This window comes from Urocitellus parryii, chromosome 13 (genome assembly GCF_045843805.1).
Source record: "Urocitellus parryii isolate mUroPar1 chromosome 13, mUroPar1.hap1, whole genome shotgun sequence".
Taxonomy (NCBI): Eukaryota; Metazoa; Chordata; class Mammalia; order Rodentia; family Sciuridae; genus Urocitellus; species Urocitellus parryii.
In genome coordinates this window covers 54538058-54556721 of record NC_135543.1, presented here as the reverse complement: position 1 = coordinate 54556721, position 18664 = coordinate 54538058, and the positions used below count along the sequence as shown (strand labels likewise).

Genomic DNA, 18664 nt, shown 5'->3' with positions numbered 1-18664 from the left:
AAGCGCAAGTGACCTTCTTGCCTGCTTGATGGTAAATGTCCTTTTCCAATCTGGAAGCCCCTATTTACCCAAAGTGCCCCAAGATAGAATAATCTGAACTTTTTAGTGTGATGAGAATGATTTTGAGAACAGTACTGTCATGTATCACTTGACAGTCTGAGAATTACATCAGTAGGTGATTTTATCATGCAAACATCACAAAGTGTTGTTTATACACCTTGATGGCAGAGCCTACTACACAGTTGGTATAGTCTGATCCTTCTAGGCTACAAACCTGTACTGCATGTTACAATACTAAATACTGTAGGCAACTGTAACATGATGGTATTTGTGTCTCTTCATGTCTAAACATAGAAAAAGTATAGTAAAATATCAGGCAACAGGAATTTTTTAGCTCTACAGCAAACTAACAGGACTAACATCATATACACAGCCCATGGCTGACTGAAAATCCTCACACAGCACATGATTTATACACCTTCATCAGTGGTTTATGTAACTTATTGATTAGCAACTATCTGATATGATATGAGCTGTATTGGGTTTAGAGAAAAGTTCAAATTACTGTGTTCACATCTTATAAAGATGTATGCAAGTTTTTAAGCAGATATTTTCAAAAGTCTAATTTTATGCACAGAATTTAAACTAATGCAAATCAACCTCTGATTTAAAAAGTCTGTCAAGAGTCACGTAATCTCCAAGCTGCCAGCCCCACTGAATTTTAGCAGTGCTGTGAGGCTACCACCACACATGGGTCCTAGTTTGCCTGGGAAGCCTGAGGATGCCACTCTCATTCCTCTCCTCTGGGACTTCTGCAAAGGGTTCTGCTGACCACAGCACTGCCATTCCAGGACTTCTCGGGTGTGAATCTGAACATGGCCCTCAAGAACCTGAGTCTCAGTATGGATTTCAGCTTTTATAGGTTTCAAGGACATCTAGTTGCACTGGCTTTGGGCATATTATATGTCCCCACATTCACTATTGTTGCAACCTTTATATCTTGAAACAGTATTGTGATATCTTACATGCACTAAACACTCATTGTATACTAGGAGCTATTCTAATCACAGCAACTCAGTGAGGTATAAGTACTATTATTACCCACTTTAGAGAGGAAAAACCTGGATGCATAGGCAGTAAACATCTCATTCAAGGTCACTGTTCTGCTCCAAAACCAAGCAATCTGGTCAACCCAACCTTCCCTCTCTGTGCCACAGTTCCTCTGGGGCAAGGTCATCTAAGCACTCCTTCAGCTCAACCTAAGGGTCCCACTCCAAACTCATCAGTTGTGGAAGAAAGTAGACCTGGTAAAGGGTACAAAGGATACAGAACAGTCACCATGAAACACTCCCCCCCAAATACATTCCCTTTTGTCACTGCCTGAGAATTAGTCTTGCATTGTGTTGATTTGGAGTTATGCAACTTTCCTTTATAAAACATTAATCCCAGTCTCAAAGATTCAGATTGCGTTTAGAGTAGTATCTGCACTGAGTGATTACAGCAGCTTCGACCTTGCTGAGTGCTTTGTCCTTCACCCTCTCACCAGCACTGCATGGTAGTCAACTCCAGTCATGTCTTAGAGATGATAGACTAGTTATTCAGAAGCTCCTTTCCTAACCTAACTCTTTTTAAGTACAATAATCCCTCTTTACCCACAGGGCATACCAAGACCCAGTGGATGCTTGAAACTGCTTCTATATTGAACCCACTATATACTCTGTTTTTTCCTAGATGCCCTGCAGCATTGCCACTTAATACCAGAGTTAATCTCTCCTTCCATGTTTTGTGCCCTGTTGCCTCCTTTGCATCAGTACTTGTACTTTGGGGACATTATTAAATAAATTAAGGTTACTTGAACACAAGCACTGCTATGCCATAGTGGTCAATCTGATAACAAACAGCTAGTGAGTAACTAACGGGCAGGTAGTGTGTACAGAGTGGATACACTGGACAAAGAGAGGACTCACATCACAGGAAAGATGCCACAAGATTTCAACAAGTTATTCAGAACATCACACGATTTTAAACTTATGAATTGTTCACTTTTGAAATTTTCTATTTAATGTTTGTTTTCAGACTGTGGTTGAACATACCCATATTCAACTGAAAACATGGAAAGTAAGTTTTCAAGTTTTTATTCAATGATGTGAAATTGATACAACAAAATTAATAACAGTAAAAAAATTTCATATGTTAAACATGTGACTAATTCCCTAGGACTTGAGGTTACAGATGAATAGACTCTAACCCTTATACCTGGTGAAAATTCTTGGAACTCAGTAGGGACTTTACAGCCCAGCAGAGAGCTGTGGATCTTTCTCCACTGCCCATGGTAGGATCTCCTGTGGCATTAAAATTGTTCCCCACAGTTCTCATGGGCTTCCGAGTAAGTTTTGTTCATTCCTTGAGTAATCCAAATTCCAATCCCCTCCAAATGAATGCTTTGATTTAACAGGGGCACGGTTAACCATATTCAAAAGCCATAGATAATATCAAGCCAATCTAAATTCAAAAGTATAAAGCAAGAGTTCCCTGCCTTTAATTCTAAAGGCTGTCTTGCTACCTGAGCCAATGGGAGTCCCCATGTATCACCTTCCAGAGCCAGAAATCTGCCTCAACAATGAAATGCAGTGGGCTGAGGAACCCTAGTTCAGGTACTGAAAGAAACACACGAGGTATACTTTCAAGAGAATATCTCAACATCCAAAGCAAACAGTTCTTTTCCAAAATTATTGTGTTGAAAATTTCCTTGGTTTGGAATTCAGTGATTCTTTCTTTACATGTTTAATACCTGAAGCCTTAATTTGTGAATCACAGAAATATGATCACCATTCCTTGATATCTTCCTATTCCTGAGACATAAGATTTATTAACTGTGTCTTCTCAGAGTCCTGCATACTTTAGAGATTATACATCATTAATTTGCCCAAGGCATGGGTTTGAGATACATATGTTTGTTTGTTTAAGTCCATACTATTTCATCAAAAGCAACGAATTGAGCAATACAGTCATTCTTTTCCAGAATAAAGCCCATCTTTGGCTCAGGTCTTAATCCTTAAGAGACCATGGCTCTGGATTTCCCTGGGAAGTTCTCTGAGGTTTCTGTGTTGGTATAATCACAGCCTGGCCCTGTGATGCTTCCATCCTGGGTTTTAGGGCTTGTTTTGTACATGCTCCTTGTACAATGGGACAACTTCATTAAAAGACACTCTTATATGTCAGCATACTGGCTTTTCCAAGAAGATATGAAGCTTCCTTTCAGAACCTGCAGCCTTACATACTGTTGGCAGAACTATGTGAAGAGAGATAACCTATTTACATACTAAAAAGGTCAGCATTGGACAATCAGCAGTTGGAGATGAATTTACTGCTGGTTGCAACTGGAGCATAAGAATTGGGAAGAAACTGGCAATTTTGCTGTCTCTTCATCTGGGTAGACAGCAAGCCTTGGTAAATATGAGGATGTCTGCTGCGATCCACAAGAGCAGCATCGTATAGAGAATCCCAGTGACAGACAGATTGCTTAAAGCTTAGGCCTTTCTGATTATAAAAAGTATACAACTGACCATGTCAAGTACAGGTCAGCCTCACCCTTTAAGAACTGTAATTAATTTGAGGTGGAATTATTTGCATAATAACTCTTTAGGCTCAGTTTGTAAAACACCAACCATCATAATAAACTTTAAATTATGTAGCTATTGCTTTCTTAACCTGCCATTTGCATTATGAAGGGTGTACTTTTTTTCTTGAAATATTTCTTTTCATAATGTGTCTTTTCAAAGTCTTTTTAAATATTGGTAGTTTTATTTTGCTAATGCACGTCAAAAGTATCTTAGACAATATTATAAAGGCAATGTTTTTCTCTGAAATCTCTGTAACATGTTTTTGTTCCTTGCCCGTTTGTAGATTCAAAGTAAAATAGAGGATTTAAATCTATGGTCTATCTTAAATGTTGGGATGTAACTTAAGAATAAAGTTACTTTGGGACTAGGGATGTAATAGTATGGTAGAGCACTTGCCTAGCATGCATGAGGCCCCGGGTTCAATCATCAGCACTGCAATAAACAAATAAATAAATAGTGAAGTCATTATTGAGGGGAAAAACTAAACAGAAGTGTTGATAAAAATGACATTGAAGTGCATCAATCCCATTGAAGTCTCACTTCAAGAGGAGCCACTCTTGGGCAAGCAGCAGCCATTGTTCTTTATGCCCTCACAACCCTGGTGCACTCAGAGCTTTTGTTCAGAAAAGAGAGCACCCCACTTAAGAATGCCTGTGCCAGGGAAATCACATCTCAGCGGAGGCTGCTTTCCAGAAATCCTTAGCTGCCCCAGATTCCCACCTGAGGTTATTGTGTGCTGGGGATTGACAGCAGCAGCTGATGTCACCCCAGTTCTCATGAGGACCCTGTGCTACATTTCATTCAGTGTCACCAGGGGATTTAGGAAGCCAGATGTGGACCTGGCCAGCTTTAGAGATGTATAGAATGGCTTCCAGGAAGAAATTGTTCTTTTGTACATACACATCCCAGATAGTTCAGTATGCCAATCTGCTCAGCATTCACATTCTGAGTGGGTCCTTGGTTCCTTAAATCTCTCCTCTGATTTAAGGAGAGAGAAGCCAGAGGCAGTGACAAGCTAGTCCTTCATTGGCCATCAAACAGTATCTCACAGAAATGATTTGTATTTAAAGCAAGCAGCCACAGTCTTCAGGGCCTAACATGACATCTATTTTGGCTAGGCCACTGTTCTAAAGCAGAACCATGGTGGCTATGCATGGGGACTCCTGGCCGTGTGACCTTGTATAAGCAGGAGACAAGGCTGTTGGTTGTGTCTGCATCTTCCCTACCCTGACCACAGGCCCTCGGCTCCAGGCTGACCTGCTGCTCACTCCACACTGCCTCTCTTTCAGAATACTCAGCTGAGCAGAACCAGCAGGCCCTGCACCAATCGGTCTTCCTGACTTCCATGTCAGCCCACCCTTCTCGGGAGCTTCCCCTCGGCAGGGAGCAGCACTGCAAGCTGCTGCCAGGTGTAGCTGACATCCAGGCCAGCCAGGTGGCCCGGTGGACAGTGGACCAGGTGAGCGCCAGGGCCATGGGATGGGACCAGCCTTTGTTGGGCGTCTCTGTTGCCTGGGAAAATACCCTTTTTCTTTCAGGCAGCACATCCTCTATATTAAGTTAAATTCAAATGCAGTGAGAAGCCAGACATGATTTTGAGGAAATTAGGAAAGCCCAGTTAGTTTTGTGTCTCCTCTTCCCAGCCTTATCCAGTGCTGCCCTGTGCTTCATCACTATCTGCCCAGGGCTAATTTAAACCTCCAAGTCCACATCCCAGCTTTGATTTGAGGAAGTACAAATGTATAAGCATCTTAGACTTGAGTCCCAGCAACATCCTTGCTGGAAGATAGCACTGGCCCAGAGCACCAAGTACATTCTCTGCAAGCAGGCCTTGCTTCCCATTTCTTCACCCAAAGCCACAAGATGATCAGGTCAACATTAGGTTGGTTTTTAAAGTGCATATGGTATCAACATTGTGTAAGATGCTGCACAGAGGGAAAAAACAGATCATATTTTAATATAATCATGCCTTACAATATTGTTTTTTAATAAGGATCCGTTAAGCCCCATTGCTTGCTATAATGCAATAGGACTACTTCATATTTAAAGCCATCTTATTATAAGGAGTACACTGTTTGGTGGAATTTCTTTCTGATAAAGGTATTGTTTCCCTAGTTAGGCTTGGGAACTTTTTATTTCAATGACGAAAACCCTGGAGGGCAAGATTCAAGTTACAACTGGAGTTAAATTTGTCACAAAATATTTGCTGAGCGCTTCCTGTGGTCACCTTGACTTTCCCATGGTTGAGCCTTCCTTTGTAGGCTTGGACTGAGGTCCCTGTTCTCACTCCTCCCCAGGCACTTCACATGATGGGCCTGCGCCCGGAGTCCTTTAGCAGAAACAGAGTGGTCTGCCATTGTTTTACAGGATGCCATGCTGCCTACCTCTCCTTCCACTCTTAGAAAGGCCTGGATGGTCCTGGTCATGGAGAGTTGACCTGGAATGTGCCAGTAACTGGCTGTGTGTCTGGGAAAATGGCTAAAATGTGGTCTTTCTCCTTAAAAGTGTCCCAAGTCTGCCTGTTTATGAATTTTTCTAGCTCACTCCTGGTCCCCTTCAGCAACATGACCAAACCTCAACTTTAAAACTTTAAATCATGTATAGTTTTGCCCTTGAAGCAACACTACACAAATAGGAAGTTCAACTGAGAACTCAATGGCATGTCATTTGTTTTTAATTTTCAAGATTGTTATTTGAAATTCTGTATCTGGAAAGTAAGTCTTTTCTTGCTGGTTTCCTAGCTCTTGGTTCCATATGTCCTCCATAGTAAGGCCGAGATTTTTATTTCACCCATTTGGCAGATGGGGAAATTGAGTCAGCCAGAGGCTAAGTGACTTGCCTAAGGCTACACTGGCAGAATCAGGTTCACCATGCAAACAGCAGCCCTGGGCCTGAAGGAAAATAACCTGGGAAAGCGAAAGGTGACCAGGTGTCAAAGGCCTCAGAGGCCAGGTGGGGAGTGGCATGACTCATTTGGCAGCTGAAGTCACATTAGGTTCTCGGGCATAAAGTCACTTTGTGAATGTGCTGTTTCAGGGAAATGAGTATGACAGGTCTACAGAAAGAGGGAGAAGCCAAGGAGAAGAGGACAACCAGGAAGTTGCCAGCATGCCCCTGGTGTGGGGAAATCAGGGTCTGGATTGGGTGCTGCCACGAGAAGAACCTGACTTCCGTAAATGTTTTAAAGGCAAAAGCAACAGCACAGGGAAGTCGTTTAGACATAGAAGATGAAAAAGTAAAACCAGCCAAATGTGATTCCATTTATAGTCTGAGCACTACACAGTTTAGTACTTAATTAGGATAATAATATGTGAGAGCTGGGAGGCCCAGTAAGTGGGGAAATGCTGGAGCTGTCAGAATACTGAAACTTTGGGGAAAGGGCCCAGTTTGGAGACAAGGGGACAACACAGGGAAACAGGAGGCACTGTCATTACCAGTGAGGGAAGGGCTCCAAGTCAGTGCTCCCAGAGACAACTCTGAAAACTGAGGACCCAGGCTCAGATAAAAGGTGCAGGGGAAGGGGAGATGCAAATGGGAGTCAAGGAGGAGCTGGAGGAAGCCCCAGAAGAAAAGCCTCCCAGGGAGGCCAGTCAAGAGCCTTCCATGCAGCAAGGCATATGGCAGGTTCAGCTCAGGGTCCTAGCTGGGGCTGCAGAGTTGGACTTCAGGAGATTTGGAAATCTTGTGTTTTTCTTAATGGAGGAGAGATAACTTTCATTTGCTTCTTTGCATGACAGCAAAAAGAACAGGACCCCCTAAAAGGAGCATCAAGCAGTAAATAGGAAATGGGAGGCTGGTGGCTGATCTGACAATTTTCAAGTTTGGCACTTAATATTAAAACAATTTTGGAATTGTTTTAGCGTAAGTTTATTTCTTACTCTAGACCAGGAAAAGTCTCAGTAGGACTGGGAAGTTCTCAAAAGGAAGATCAAGGAGAAAGGCTAAGACTGAGGATGCTACCAAGGACTGTGAGGAAGGCGACATCCCAGTACTTGAGTTCTGTTATGTGTGTGTGTGTGTGTGTGTGTGTGTGTGTGTGTGTGTGTGTGTGTGCACGCGCGCACGCGCGCGCGCAATCACAGCCTTTTATTGCTGGGAAAGTCCTTAGAGCATTTATAAATTAAGTAAAATCAGAGAGGCCAAGAGCCTTGCATCTAACGCCCCTGCTCATAATGCTTCCTGGTGCTTCGGTAACCATGACTCCCACCAGGGAGGCATTCCAAAGGCAACCTTCTCCCTATTCCCTCATGTTGACTTGTCTCAGCCTTGGTATCATCCTAACAAGATGCCCTTGAGGACAAGGAGCACATCCTAAATTTCTTGCCTGTATCTTTATGCACTACAGCACCTCTCTCAGCACTGAAATAGGTCCTCAAGAATGATCTTTGATGGATTGAAAAATGCAGGCTTTGTGTTTGTGTTCTTTTTCTATCTTTGAAAATAAGACAGCTCTCCAAAGGGAGTCCACATCAGGGTGTTTAGTGGGTGCCCACCAACGGTGGAGTGCGAGCCCGCTCCGGACGCCACAATGAAATAGTGATTGAGGAGGAGGATTTGAAAGGGCAGTGCAGATCTGAGCAGGATCAGTGGGGGCTGGGGCTCCTTTTGTGCTTTGTTAGCGCTGGTCATAGGGGAGCCTCAGTAGCCAAGGACAGGGTGTTGAAATGAACTTGGGCATCCTGCGTAAAGCGCCATTCAGAGACCTAACATGAGTGTCTATAGCAGAAGAGAAGAGAGAGAAGGTTCCCATTGTCTGCCACCCTGGCCTGGGAGAAAGGCCTCTGCTCTGCATGATGCTACCTGTGAAGAGAAGCCAAACAGGGCCTTTGTCACACTCCCAGAGCTGTGAGCTGGCTTTCAACTCCTTTATCACCATGGTTGTCTCTCCCACCACAGTGTTTTTCAAAGCATAGTTAGGCCGTGAAGTCAATTTAGTGGTTATGAAATGGAAGGCAAGAATAGATACATGATGTATCATGAAGGTTATTGTTTTGGGAAACTTCCGTTAGATATGGGTGTGAGCTTGTGCTAAATTATGGTCAGCGTAAGTTTATTTCTTACTCTAGACCAGGGAAATATCCTGTTCAAATACATCAATGTCTGAGAGTAAAAACCAAAATATTTTTATATTTTTACATCTTCACAGCAAACTCTCCTCCACTCAGAGTGTCAGATGCACATTTGAGTGAGTGAGTGAATGCAAAGGTGAATTTTATGTAGTGTCTTCCTGCCAGGTGTGTGTCCAAGCACATGCAGGCAGGCTGTGAGTGTTGCGTGCACATTCACCACCACAGATATGACTCAGTTATGCTTGGCACCTCTTATATCTTAAAATACTTCTTAAAGCACCCCATATAAATTGTCTGAGCCTCAACCAAGTGCTCCCTAAATGTTCATTAACTATAAAAGATGGAAGTCACTTTAAAAGCAGACTTTACACAGGAGGGAGTATTTTGAAAAATTCAGGGTACTGCTAGCTAAGCATAGCAGCCTTCACAATTGAGCCCTTAAAAAAGGGCAAATAAACTGTGCTGTTAAAAAATGAGACTCAGACTGGAAACATGGTCCCCAGTGGACTTTTAGCTAGTACAATCAGGCACACATCTCCAGGCTCAGCAAGGGAGAACACCACCATCCAGGAAGATTGAAGGCAGCAGCCCCACTGCGGAACAGAGGCCTGCTGCGCTCTGGAGAGGAGGCCGAGAAAGTAGGTCGTGGGGGGGACGTGAGCTGGGTACAGTGAAGGGCTCATCTGAGAACCCAGGCGGTGTCATCCTTCTTAGTCTTCCCAGACTGCTGTCTCATACCTACAATTAACTTACTCAGTGTCCTTCCAAAGCAAAGCAGGGATTTTGGCCATAGGACATTGTGTTCCTGACAGTCTAGAAAATGGTGTGTGTCAGCCCCCACAGCCCCAGCCAAGGACACACGCCCACATGTCATCCCCACACCATGGGGAGCTCCCACAGCCATGGCCAAAGCCTGGGCTGCCACCGGTCTCCAGCAGAGTAGCTGCTACTTTAAAACAGCAGAACCACCCCACTGCTGTTCTTTCATGGACTGAGGACAAATGGACACTCCTCTCTCATTGAATTTTCTGCCGATAAATAGCTACCCGCGTTTTACCACAAACTTGAAGGGAACAAAAAAAAAGACTTTCTTTGAAGGGGAGAATGAGAGGAAAACCTTTGGATGTTACTCTCCTTAAAAGCTCACCACTTCACATGTGGAAAACCTGTAGCAAAACGGGCTTGCTATTAAAAGTCAATAAACCTTAGGGGAAATAAATATCAACTAGTAATACTGAATCAATTTTTATATTCTTAGCCATATAGTCTGGTTCTACAGGTTTCATGGAACTTATTCTTTACTTTGGGAAAACAGACTGAGTAGAATGGGAATGTCTTTCTGGAAAAGCAGAGAGTTTGAGAGAGGTGGTAGGCCAGGGAGACGTGGCTACCCAACTGCCTCTGGAGAGCAAGGGCAAAGCTGCAGGAGGAGGCCACCTCGATCACAGCCCTCACTCTGCTCTGTTGACACTTTGGTTTGACACATTATTTATTCCCATTAAAAGAAGCTAGTTTACCTCGACAGGGACAGTGATTTCTTGGCTAATGGTACTGAGGAGGGGATGGAGTCCTTGTTTCATTGTTTGTCCAGAAAAGGGCAATTTAACATAGCAAACACCCAGAGCCACGCGCAGCACTTCTGCAGTGAACAGAAGCCCTTGAGCAAGTATGTAAGAGCCCCTCCATCCCACAGGGAGGCCACTGTCCCGACAGTTGACGTGGCGCCCCCACCACGGCTCTTGAATGAGATGGGATGGCACATGGGTCTCTAGCTCACTCCTGGTCCCCCTTTTCTCTCCACCTTTTTCCTTCTATGACATTCAGCCCTGTGAAAGAGCCACAGTAGAAGAGGACCTGGGTTGATTTTGACCCCCCGGGGATATTGGCAACATCTGGATGCATCTTTTGGCTGTCACAGCTGCAAGTGGCAGCTAATGAGTAGAGGCCAGGGAGGCTGTTAAAAATCCCTCCTCCGCAGGACCGCCCCACAGCAGTTCTCTGACCCAAGGCGTTGTGGCACTGAGGTTGAGAAACCCCACCCTAGAACATGTTCCTGGACTCAGCTTTGGTTGCTTTTGCCCTGGTACCCAGCCCCAGTTCTGGGGATTTTACCCCTGTATCCCCTCCTCCTCAGCTCTAGGCTCTTCCCCACGCAGAGCAGATGTCCAGCCCTCATGTTTCCCGCTGACTGCAGCTGATGCCTCCGCTAATGCCCTGCCCACTCAGAAGACCCAGCACGAGTCCATCTAGATGCTGCTGGGTCACCTCTCCAGCTTTCTCTGGCACTGTGGCTCCTCAGCCCTCAGTGCACATTAGCATCCGCTGGGGAGCTCTGAAAATAAATACCCAGCACCTGGATGCAGTCCAGCTCCATTCATTTGCAATCTCTGTGGACTGAGCCTGGACTTCAGTCAGCCTGAAAGCTCTGCAGGTGAATGTAATGTGTGGCCGAGCTGGAGAACCAGGGCGCCAGGCTTTCTGCCACCTGCTGACGGCCATGCCAACCCTGCCTTTCCTGATGCCGCTCCCCTTGCCCTCCTCAGTACCAGCTGACCTGGACTGCTCACTGCTGCTCCCACCCACACTGTGTGGCCCTGCTTCTGGGCTGCCTCCTGTGATCCTCCATATCTAGAAGGTCTTCTCAACACATCCATCCCAAATTGCCACCCATGGGAAGATGGAGCTTACGTCAGTGACCATCTCAGGGACCCCATCCTTATGATGTTCCCACCTGGATGCAGTCTTCTCTTGCAAAAGCCTGTGCCTTTACACTTCTCCTCTGGAGGGTCACACATTTGACCATGTGTCATAGTCATGAGAAAGGAGTGTTATACTCCTCCCCCTCTCTCCTCCCACCACACATTGAACCGTTAACTCACAGGTGCAGCCCTTCCAAACCCCAGCACAAAGCCTCACACCTGGCCAGGTTCAGGACATGCTCATCTAGAACAGCAGCCTGGGGAAGGACAGAGATGCCCCATCTCTCAGTGTTTTGGGCCAGCGACCCATTAGGAGTCTTTAGCCACCATCAAAGCTCTTGTCACCCGAGTTCCAGTTGACCGGAGGCCTTCCATGACTTTCTTCTGCTCCCTGCAGATGCTATAAACATGCTCCGTGCATCCTGTTTACCTAGAAGAAGACAATCAGGTGAACTCAGAAAACCTCAGCTTTTTCCACTTGTGTTGCAGAGCCCCAGGTTCTGAATAAACTGGGCCTGTCATGCTAAGAACCACAGCTGGCCTGAGCACATGGGCACTCATCCCAGAGCTCCTGGGTCAGGGTGATGCCAATACATGCAGCGTGATGGCTGGTTTGGGAGGGACTTTCTAAGTCCTTATCACCTCTAGAAGGATGATTGCAAAGGGACCCATGATGAAATAGACTCACAGTGCCGGAAGGGCATAAAGCAGATAGAACTCAGGTGTGCAGCCATAGGGTGTGTCTGGAGGCATTGGTCCTCCCTGACTGTTCTAGAACCTGGGTCACCACCCATCACCTGGTGCTCTTCTGCAGTGAGAGGAGGAGCATCTTCTTACTTCTCATGGGGGGCTCTGAGGGAGTGGGTGCTCCCAGGATGCTGCGATGGTGGAACTTGTTAGAATAAGACCATGAGCTCCGCAGCCCTCTTGAGACCTTCCCCGTGAGATGCAGAGAGGGACTGGGTGAGCACTCACCATTCAGTCAACACAGGAAAGAGACAGCCAAGAGGAAAAACAAGCAAGAGGACAGGTCCTCCTACAAATCACCCTCCCACAATTCCATTTACTATTGTGCTTCTGCTTTCATTCCTCCCCTGCTGACACTGTGCCAGACCCAGCTAGAAATAGCCAGAGCCCAGCAGTCATTTGGGTTTGTTAGGAGTCTACATTTTATCATGTCTGTTCAGGGAGCGCCCCTAAATTGTCTATTGAGACCAGTCCATAGCTTCCTGAGTTGACAGTCCATCCTTGACTGAATTCTTTTATTATAAGGAACATGGGGCATGTGGGGACAGAGAAAGGGTAAAAAAGAGAGGTGGGAAGTCAAGTGAAAGGGACCAAGTCTCCAGAACTCAGGATTTGGAGGTAGAAAACCCAGGTCCAAAAACATCTCTGCTACCCACTGACCATGTGGAAGCTTGGGTAAGTTGTTACACCTCCTTGGGCTTCAGTTTTGTGGTTGTTTAATTGGGAATCCAGCTCAGCATAGATTTACGATTTCCTCCAGGCTGCCAGGCACCGGGTGAGGACCTGGAGCCTCAGCCCTAAGAGGGGACTCTGCCATCAAGTCTGCCTACAAATACAGTGGTCCTTGTGAATATTGCTGCATGAGGCTACTGTCCCCTGCCTACCTTGACACTGGAGTGTGGTCAGGATGTTCAGGTGCAAGAAGCTTCTAGAATGCCAGAACCCCACCCAGAGGGAAGCCATCACTTCACCGTTATCACCATGACCCTGTGTAGGTCAGCTTGGTGATCAAAGGATAGAAAAGACACTGGGGGCAGGACTCATTGCTCAGCTGACAAATGCTAATGTGACTTGATAGTTACTATTTAAATCCCAAGTGTTTGAGGGATTCAAAGTTTATTTTACTCACATGTTGATTTACTACAACCCCCAAATTATTTCAGGTGTGTGTCTTAAATTAGGCTTTTCATCTTGCGCTGTAGGTGGCTGAGTTTGTACAGTCTCTTTTGGGCTGCGAAGAACATGCCAAGTGCTTCAAGAAAGAGGTAAGAAATGTAAAAATCAGATATATTTCCATACTTCTGGCCCCAAAGTTCTTTATTTCTGTTTAGTTAAGTATAAATAAGAGCAGTTTGGGGAGGCAAGAGAAAAGGGAGCCAGCAGGGGAGGAGCCCAGCAGTAAGTGAGGGACTGATGCAGAGGGGCAGCCACTGTCTTTAGTTCTCACTTATTTAGCTCTGCTTTGTCACAGAGTGCTGTGACACTCACCTTAGACAGTATGCTCCACAAATATACTGTTTGGTGGAAGAGTAAATGAACAAGATAATTAATCATGCAGTCTCTGCATGAGGCCATATGGGGGGGGGGAGAGAGGAATCTTCCCTTGGGTCTACAACCAAGAAGTAGAGGGGACTCTGCTCCAAATGCAGAAGGGGGACCATCCTGTTATCCCTGCCAGCACCTGCTTCAAGAGGGGTGTGGAGGAGCCACAGAATCCTGTAAGATCTCTGCCTCCTGCCTTCCCTTGGTTGGGAATTTTCTGAACTGCTTAACATTTTTCCTGGAATTAGTATCCATAGCCATATGGGCCACAGAATGATACTGCAAATAATAATACCAACAACCGAATGATAATGCAAATAATAATGACAGTGATTACCATAGGCCTGCCATGTGGTGCAGGCCTATAATCATTATCTTTTGATTCTCAAAACACTCTACATTGACAGTTCACCATGAAAAAGTTCAGGTTCAAGAGGGCTAGGCATCACAAGTAAAGAGCAGAGTTGGATTGTATTCCAGAACCTCATTCACAGCTTTAGAACTTACCAAAGAAGTACCCTCCTAAGGACTCTGGAAAGCACCACACACCTCTCTTCCTCTCGAGTTCAGAGCATACATGCATACAAGAGAAGCACTATGGAGCCCAGTCAGAATGGCATTGGTCTACTGGCTGCCAATGAAACGAGGTTCTCCTGGTTCCACCTGAGGGTAGCACAGCCTGGACACTGCTGACCCAGCCTCATACATGTAGTCTACTGTCTGTGTTACCCACCTTGTCCGAGTCTGTCTACATGATGAGCAGGAAAGAGAATCCTTTGTGGCCACTTTATTCCAGCTTGATCCTTCCTGGCCAACTCTGTTATGTGCTGGGGTAACTCAACTTCTCTCTTCCCTCCCCTCTGAAACACAAGCCTTTTAGCTTAGAATTTCAGGTTTCCTCATCTACTTTACAGAGTCACTGGGAGGTTCAAATACATGGAAGGTTATCAGAGTTTCTTAAATGTTAGCTGTATCCTCACCATCATCACTTATTCTCAGGACAACTGGATATGTGGACAGCAATTTTTGCTTGAAAATGCTAGAGCCAGACCCATGTTAGGAATGGAAGGAGGCATATTCTCTCTCCTCCACCTGTAGTGTGTGCTTTTTAGCCCCTGGGGAAAGTATTTGCTTTTAGTATGTGCTAAATGGATAAATCTTCAATATATCATAAATGCACAGGAAGCTTTTCCAAACTTTTAAAGGATTAAAATGTTCAGAACAGACGCTTCTCAGAAGATGATATTCAATCTATCAATAAATATATGAAAAAATGTTCAACACCTAGCAATTAGAGAAATGCAAGTCAAAACCACTCTAAGACTTCATCTCACTGCACTCAGAATAGCAGCTATTAAGAATACAAACAACAATAAATGTTGGTGAGGATGTGGGGGAAAAGGCATACTCATACATTGCTGGTGGGACTGCATATTGGTGCAGCCAATCTGGAAAGTGGTGTAGAGATTCCTTGGAAAACTGGAACCACCATTTTACCCAGCTATCCCCCTCCTCGATTTATACCCAAAGGACTTAAAAACAGCATACCACACTGATGCAGCCACTTCAATGTTTAGAGCAGCACAATTCACAGTAGCTAAATTGTGGGACCAACCTAGATACCCTTCAGTAGATGAATGGCTAAAGAAATGCAGTATATATACACAATGGAATATTACTCAGCATTAAAAGAGAATAAAATCATGGCATTTGCAGGTAAATAGATGGAGTTGGAGAATATAATGCTAAGTGAAATAAGCTAATCAAAAAAAATGCTAAATGTTTTCTCTGATACAAGGATGCTGATTCATAACGGGGATGGGAGGCAGCATGGGAGGAATAGACCACCTTTAGATAGGGTAAAGGGAGGGAGGGGAAGGGGTGGAAGCATGAGGGTAGGAAAGACAGTGGAATGAGACAGACACCCTAGGTACATGTATGAAGACACAAAGGTGTGGTGTGACTCTACTTTGTGTACAACCAGAGACATGAAAAATTGTGCTCTATTTGTGTAATATGAATTGAATTGCATTCTGCTGTCATATGTAACAAATTAGAATTTTAAAAGAGAGTTAAAATGTTCAAATCACACCCCAGGGGTCTCAGGGTAAGTCTTCCTTCCATTATAAGAATCATCACTGTCAGTGAGACATGAATTCGAAGGGATTTGTATTATGAAATTTGAAAAGGTTTAGAACCATGGTTCAAGGTTTGTGGAAGGGTTGCTAGAATGGAAACCCCTTTCATTCCTATCTCTGTGATTCTGGAGCCAGGATTTAGCTGAGTCAAGCTGTACCTCAAATGTTAGCTGTATCGTCACCATCACTTCAGTGGTGTTACAGGGGGAAAGACACTCAAGAAGCCTCTGGAGACAAGCTCTGAGGTCCCCAGTGCCTCAAGAAGCTGTGGACAAGCAGTCTCTATGCTAGCCATTCACCATTACTGACTCAAGGAAAAAATCACACTTCACACTACAGTATTTTCTATTTAAAAATATTTAAGTGTCTAATAAAAATTAAAGGGCTGGGGATGTGGCTCAAGCGGTAGCACGCTCGCCTGGCATGCATGTGGCCCGGGTTCGATCCTCAGCACCACATACAAACAAAGATGTTATGTCCACTGAAAACTGAAAAATAAATATTAAAAAATTATCTCTCTCTCTCTCTTTAAAAAAGTTGAATACATTCAAGGCATAGAACATGATGATTTCATATGCATATACTATTGTATATGCATATTAAATTGTATAACAATTTCTCAAAATCTGGATCACTGATACAGCCAGGTATATAGTGATGCTTGCCTATAATCCCAGCAGCTCAGGAAGCTTAGGCAGGAGTATTCCAAGTTCCAAGTCAGCCTCAGCAACTTAATAAGGCCCTAAGCAGGTTAACAACCTTCCTCAAAAATAAAAAAATTAAAAAAGGACCATGGATGTAGCTAAGTAGTAAAGCGACCCTGGGGTTCAATTCCCAGTACCACCAAAAACAAAACAAAACACCTTACAGATACATCTATCACCACTCATTCAGACATTAGATCTTCATTTAGAGCCAAGAATCCTTCTGAGCTAATTTTAAAATGTTTTTAAGGCAAATAAAATATTTACAAATTTAAGATATAAGAAAATTAAAAGGAGATAATAAAAACCAATCACTCTTCCACCAGCCAAAGACAATTTCTGTTAACATTTGATGTAAAATTTCAAATATTTTAAATATTATATATACATGTGGTCATGTATATTTAATTTAAAAAATCAAGTTTGAGATTTGTGTCAACATGCTGTGTTATTGCTTAACAATTCATGAAATTTCTCAGATCATTAAATGTTTCATAGAGAAGTAAATTTGGGTGCCTGCTTAGTGTCTCATCCCATGGCTATACTATAATTTATTTACTTCAGCTCTTATTGGAACCCTGGATTGTTTCCAGTATTATAAGTACTGCGATAGTATGCACATTGCATATTATTCTCTCAGGGGGAAAAAAACAAAACTCTTGGAGATTTACAGCATTACTTTAACAGCTTTTGATACAAATTCAAGACCAAGATTTTTTAAACACAACAACAGAAATTCATACTGGAAAATTTTTGTATATGGAATTCTTAATTAAGAGAGTAAGCACCTTTTCAAAATAACTTCAGTCCCAAGACCTAGGAGGAGATGGAGTTGATGAATGGGTGGGCCTGAGCCCAATGAGGGCCACGTCCTTCTCCATCACTGACAAGCTCTCCATGGAGGCCTTGATGATTTGGTCTCACATTCAGCACCCAGGAGTTCCCAGTGGGTAACCAAGCTTTAATGGCAGGATATTTTAACTTGTGTTTGTTTATTTGTTTGCAGCAGATCGATGGCAAAGCCTTCCTGCTTCTGACACAGACAGACATCGTCAGAGTGATGAAGATCAAGCTGGGCCCTGCGCTGAAGATCTACAACTCCATCCTGATGTTCAGGAACTCCCAGGACCTCACAGAAGAAGACACTGTCACAGGCCAGGATGTCACAGAGTAAAGGTGCTTCCAAACTCGTGCCAGTGCCAGGACTCTTTCAGCAGTAAATTGGTACCCATCAATTTGATTTGAATGTCCCCATGGTCATATCCATATTTAATCTGGACACTTTCAAGTGTCTGTGGTTCATGTGTATAGAGGATTTTGAAGAGTGATGGTGTGCCAGTGACTCAGACGCTCAGGCACAAGTGTGGGTTTATGAATGTGGTTATCGTTGATGGGATCCTTTCTGCTATGATGTGTTGCAACAAACAGACCAAAGAAGCCCACACATACATCTGTGTCCTTCCCTCACCATAAAAGAAGACATTTTCCATCTTGCAAGCACAAGTCTCTCAAGTGGTACAATATCAGAAAAGCAGATGCATCAATACATTGTTAGTGTTTTCACCAGAACCACATCTGAACATGGCTCATACCTGCTGACTGGAGGCCTGGCACTTTAAAGACTTCCTGTGAGGCTTTTGTGTATTTTACTCAGGAAAGTATGACTCTTTAAAAAAATAATAAGCACATGATTTTGCAGTTCATGAAATCTCTTTTTTATTCCATTAACCACTTCTTGGTTGCTGCCCCAAGGAGGCCAGGAGCTTACACAAAAGAACGTGCCCAGGAGTCATGGGAGAACAGTTGGGTGGGCCCTTCCAGAAGCTGATAATACTCTTCTGAGGAGCTTTCACCAGCTGTGGGTACCCTAGGGTCCCCATTCTAACACTGGTGTTGGCTGGTAGGCCAGATACCACCCACAGTGAAATCCTCCTGGCTCCCACTCTGTGGAGAGTTCAGGAGTGCTGTTTTTCCCTGCATCCTGTCGGATCTATATAACAAGTACATCTGGGCCCTGTGTACACCTTTACAGGACCCTGCCATTAGGAAGGAATATTTCTAAGGTTGGGAGCTCGGTGTCTGTTATTTGTTTGAAAAATTCTGACTCATTATCAGATTTTATTTGTTTTATAATTGATTATA

At 44.1% G+C, this 18664-nt stretch overlaps 1 protein-coding gene across 1 annotated transcript in view; it reads left to right on the top strand.

Annotated features, from left to right (window-relative positions):
- L3mbtl4 (L3MBTL histone methyl-lysine binding protein 4) overlaps positions 1-17559 on the top strand; it is a 335303-nt gene extending 317744 nt beyond the window's left edge. The window contains exons 14-15 of the mRNA XM_077792340.1: positions 13341-13403; positions 17529-17559. Coding sequence (XP_077648466.1) covers positions 13341-13403; positions 17529-17559 — 94 coding nt within the window. The remainder of the gene's footprint in view (positions 1-13340; positions 13404-17528) is intronic.
- Positions 17560-18664: the final 1105 nt, after the last annotated feature.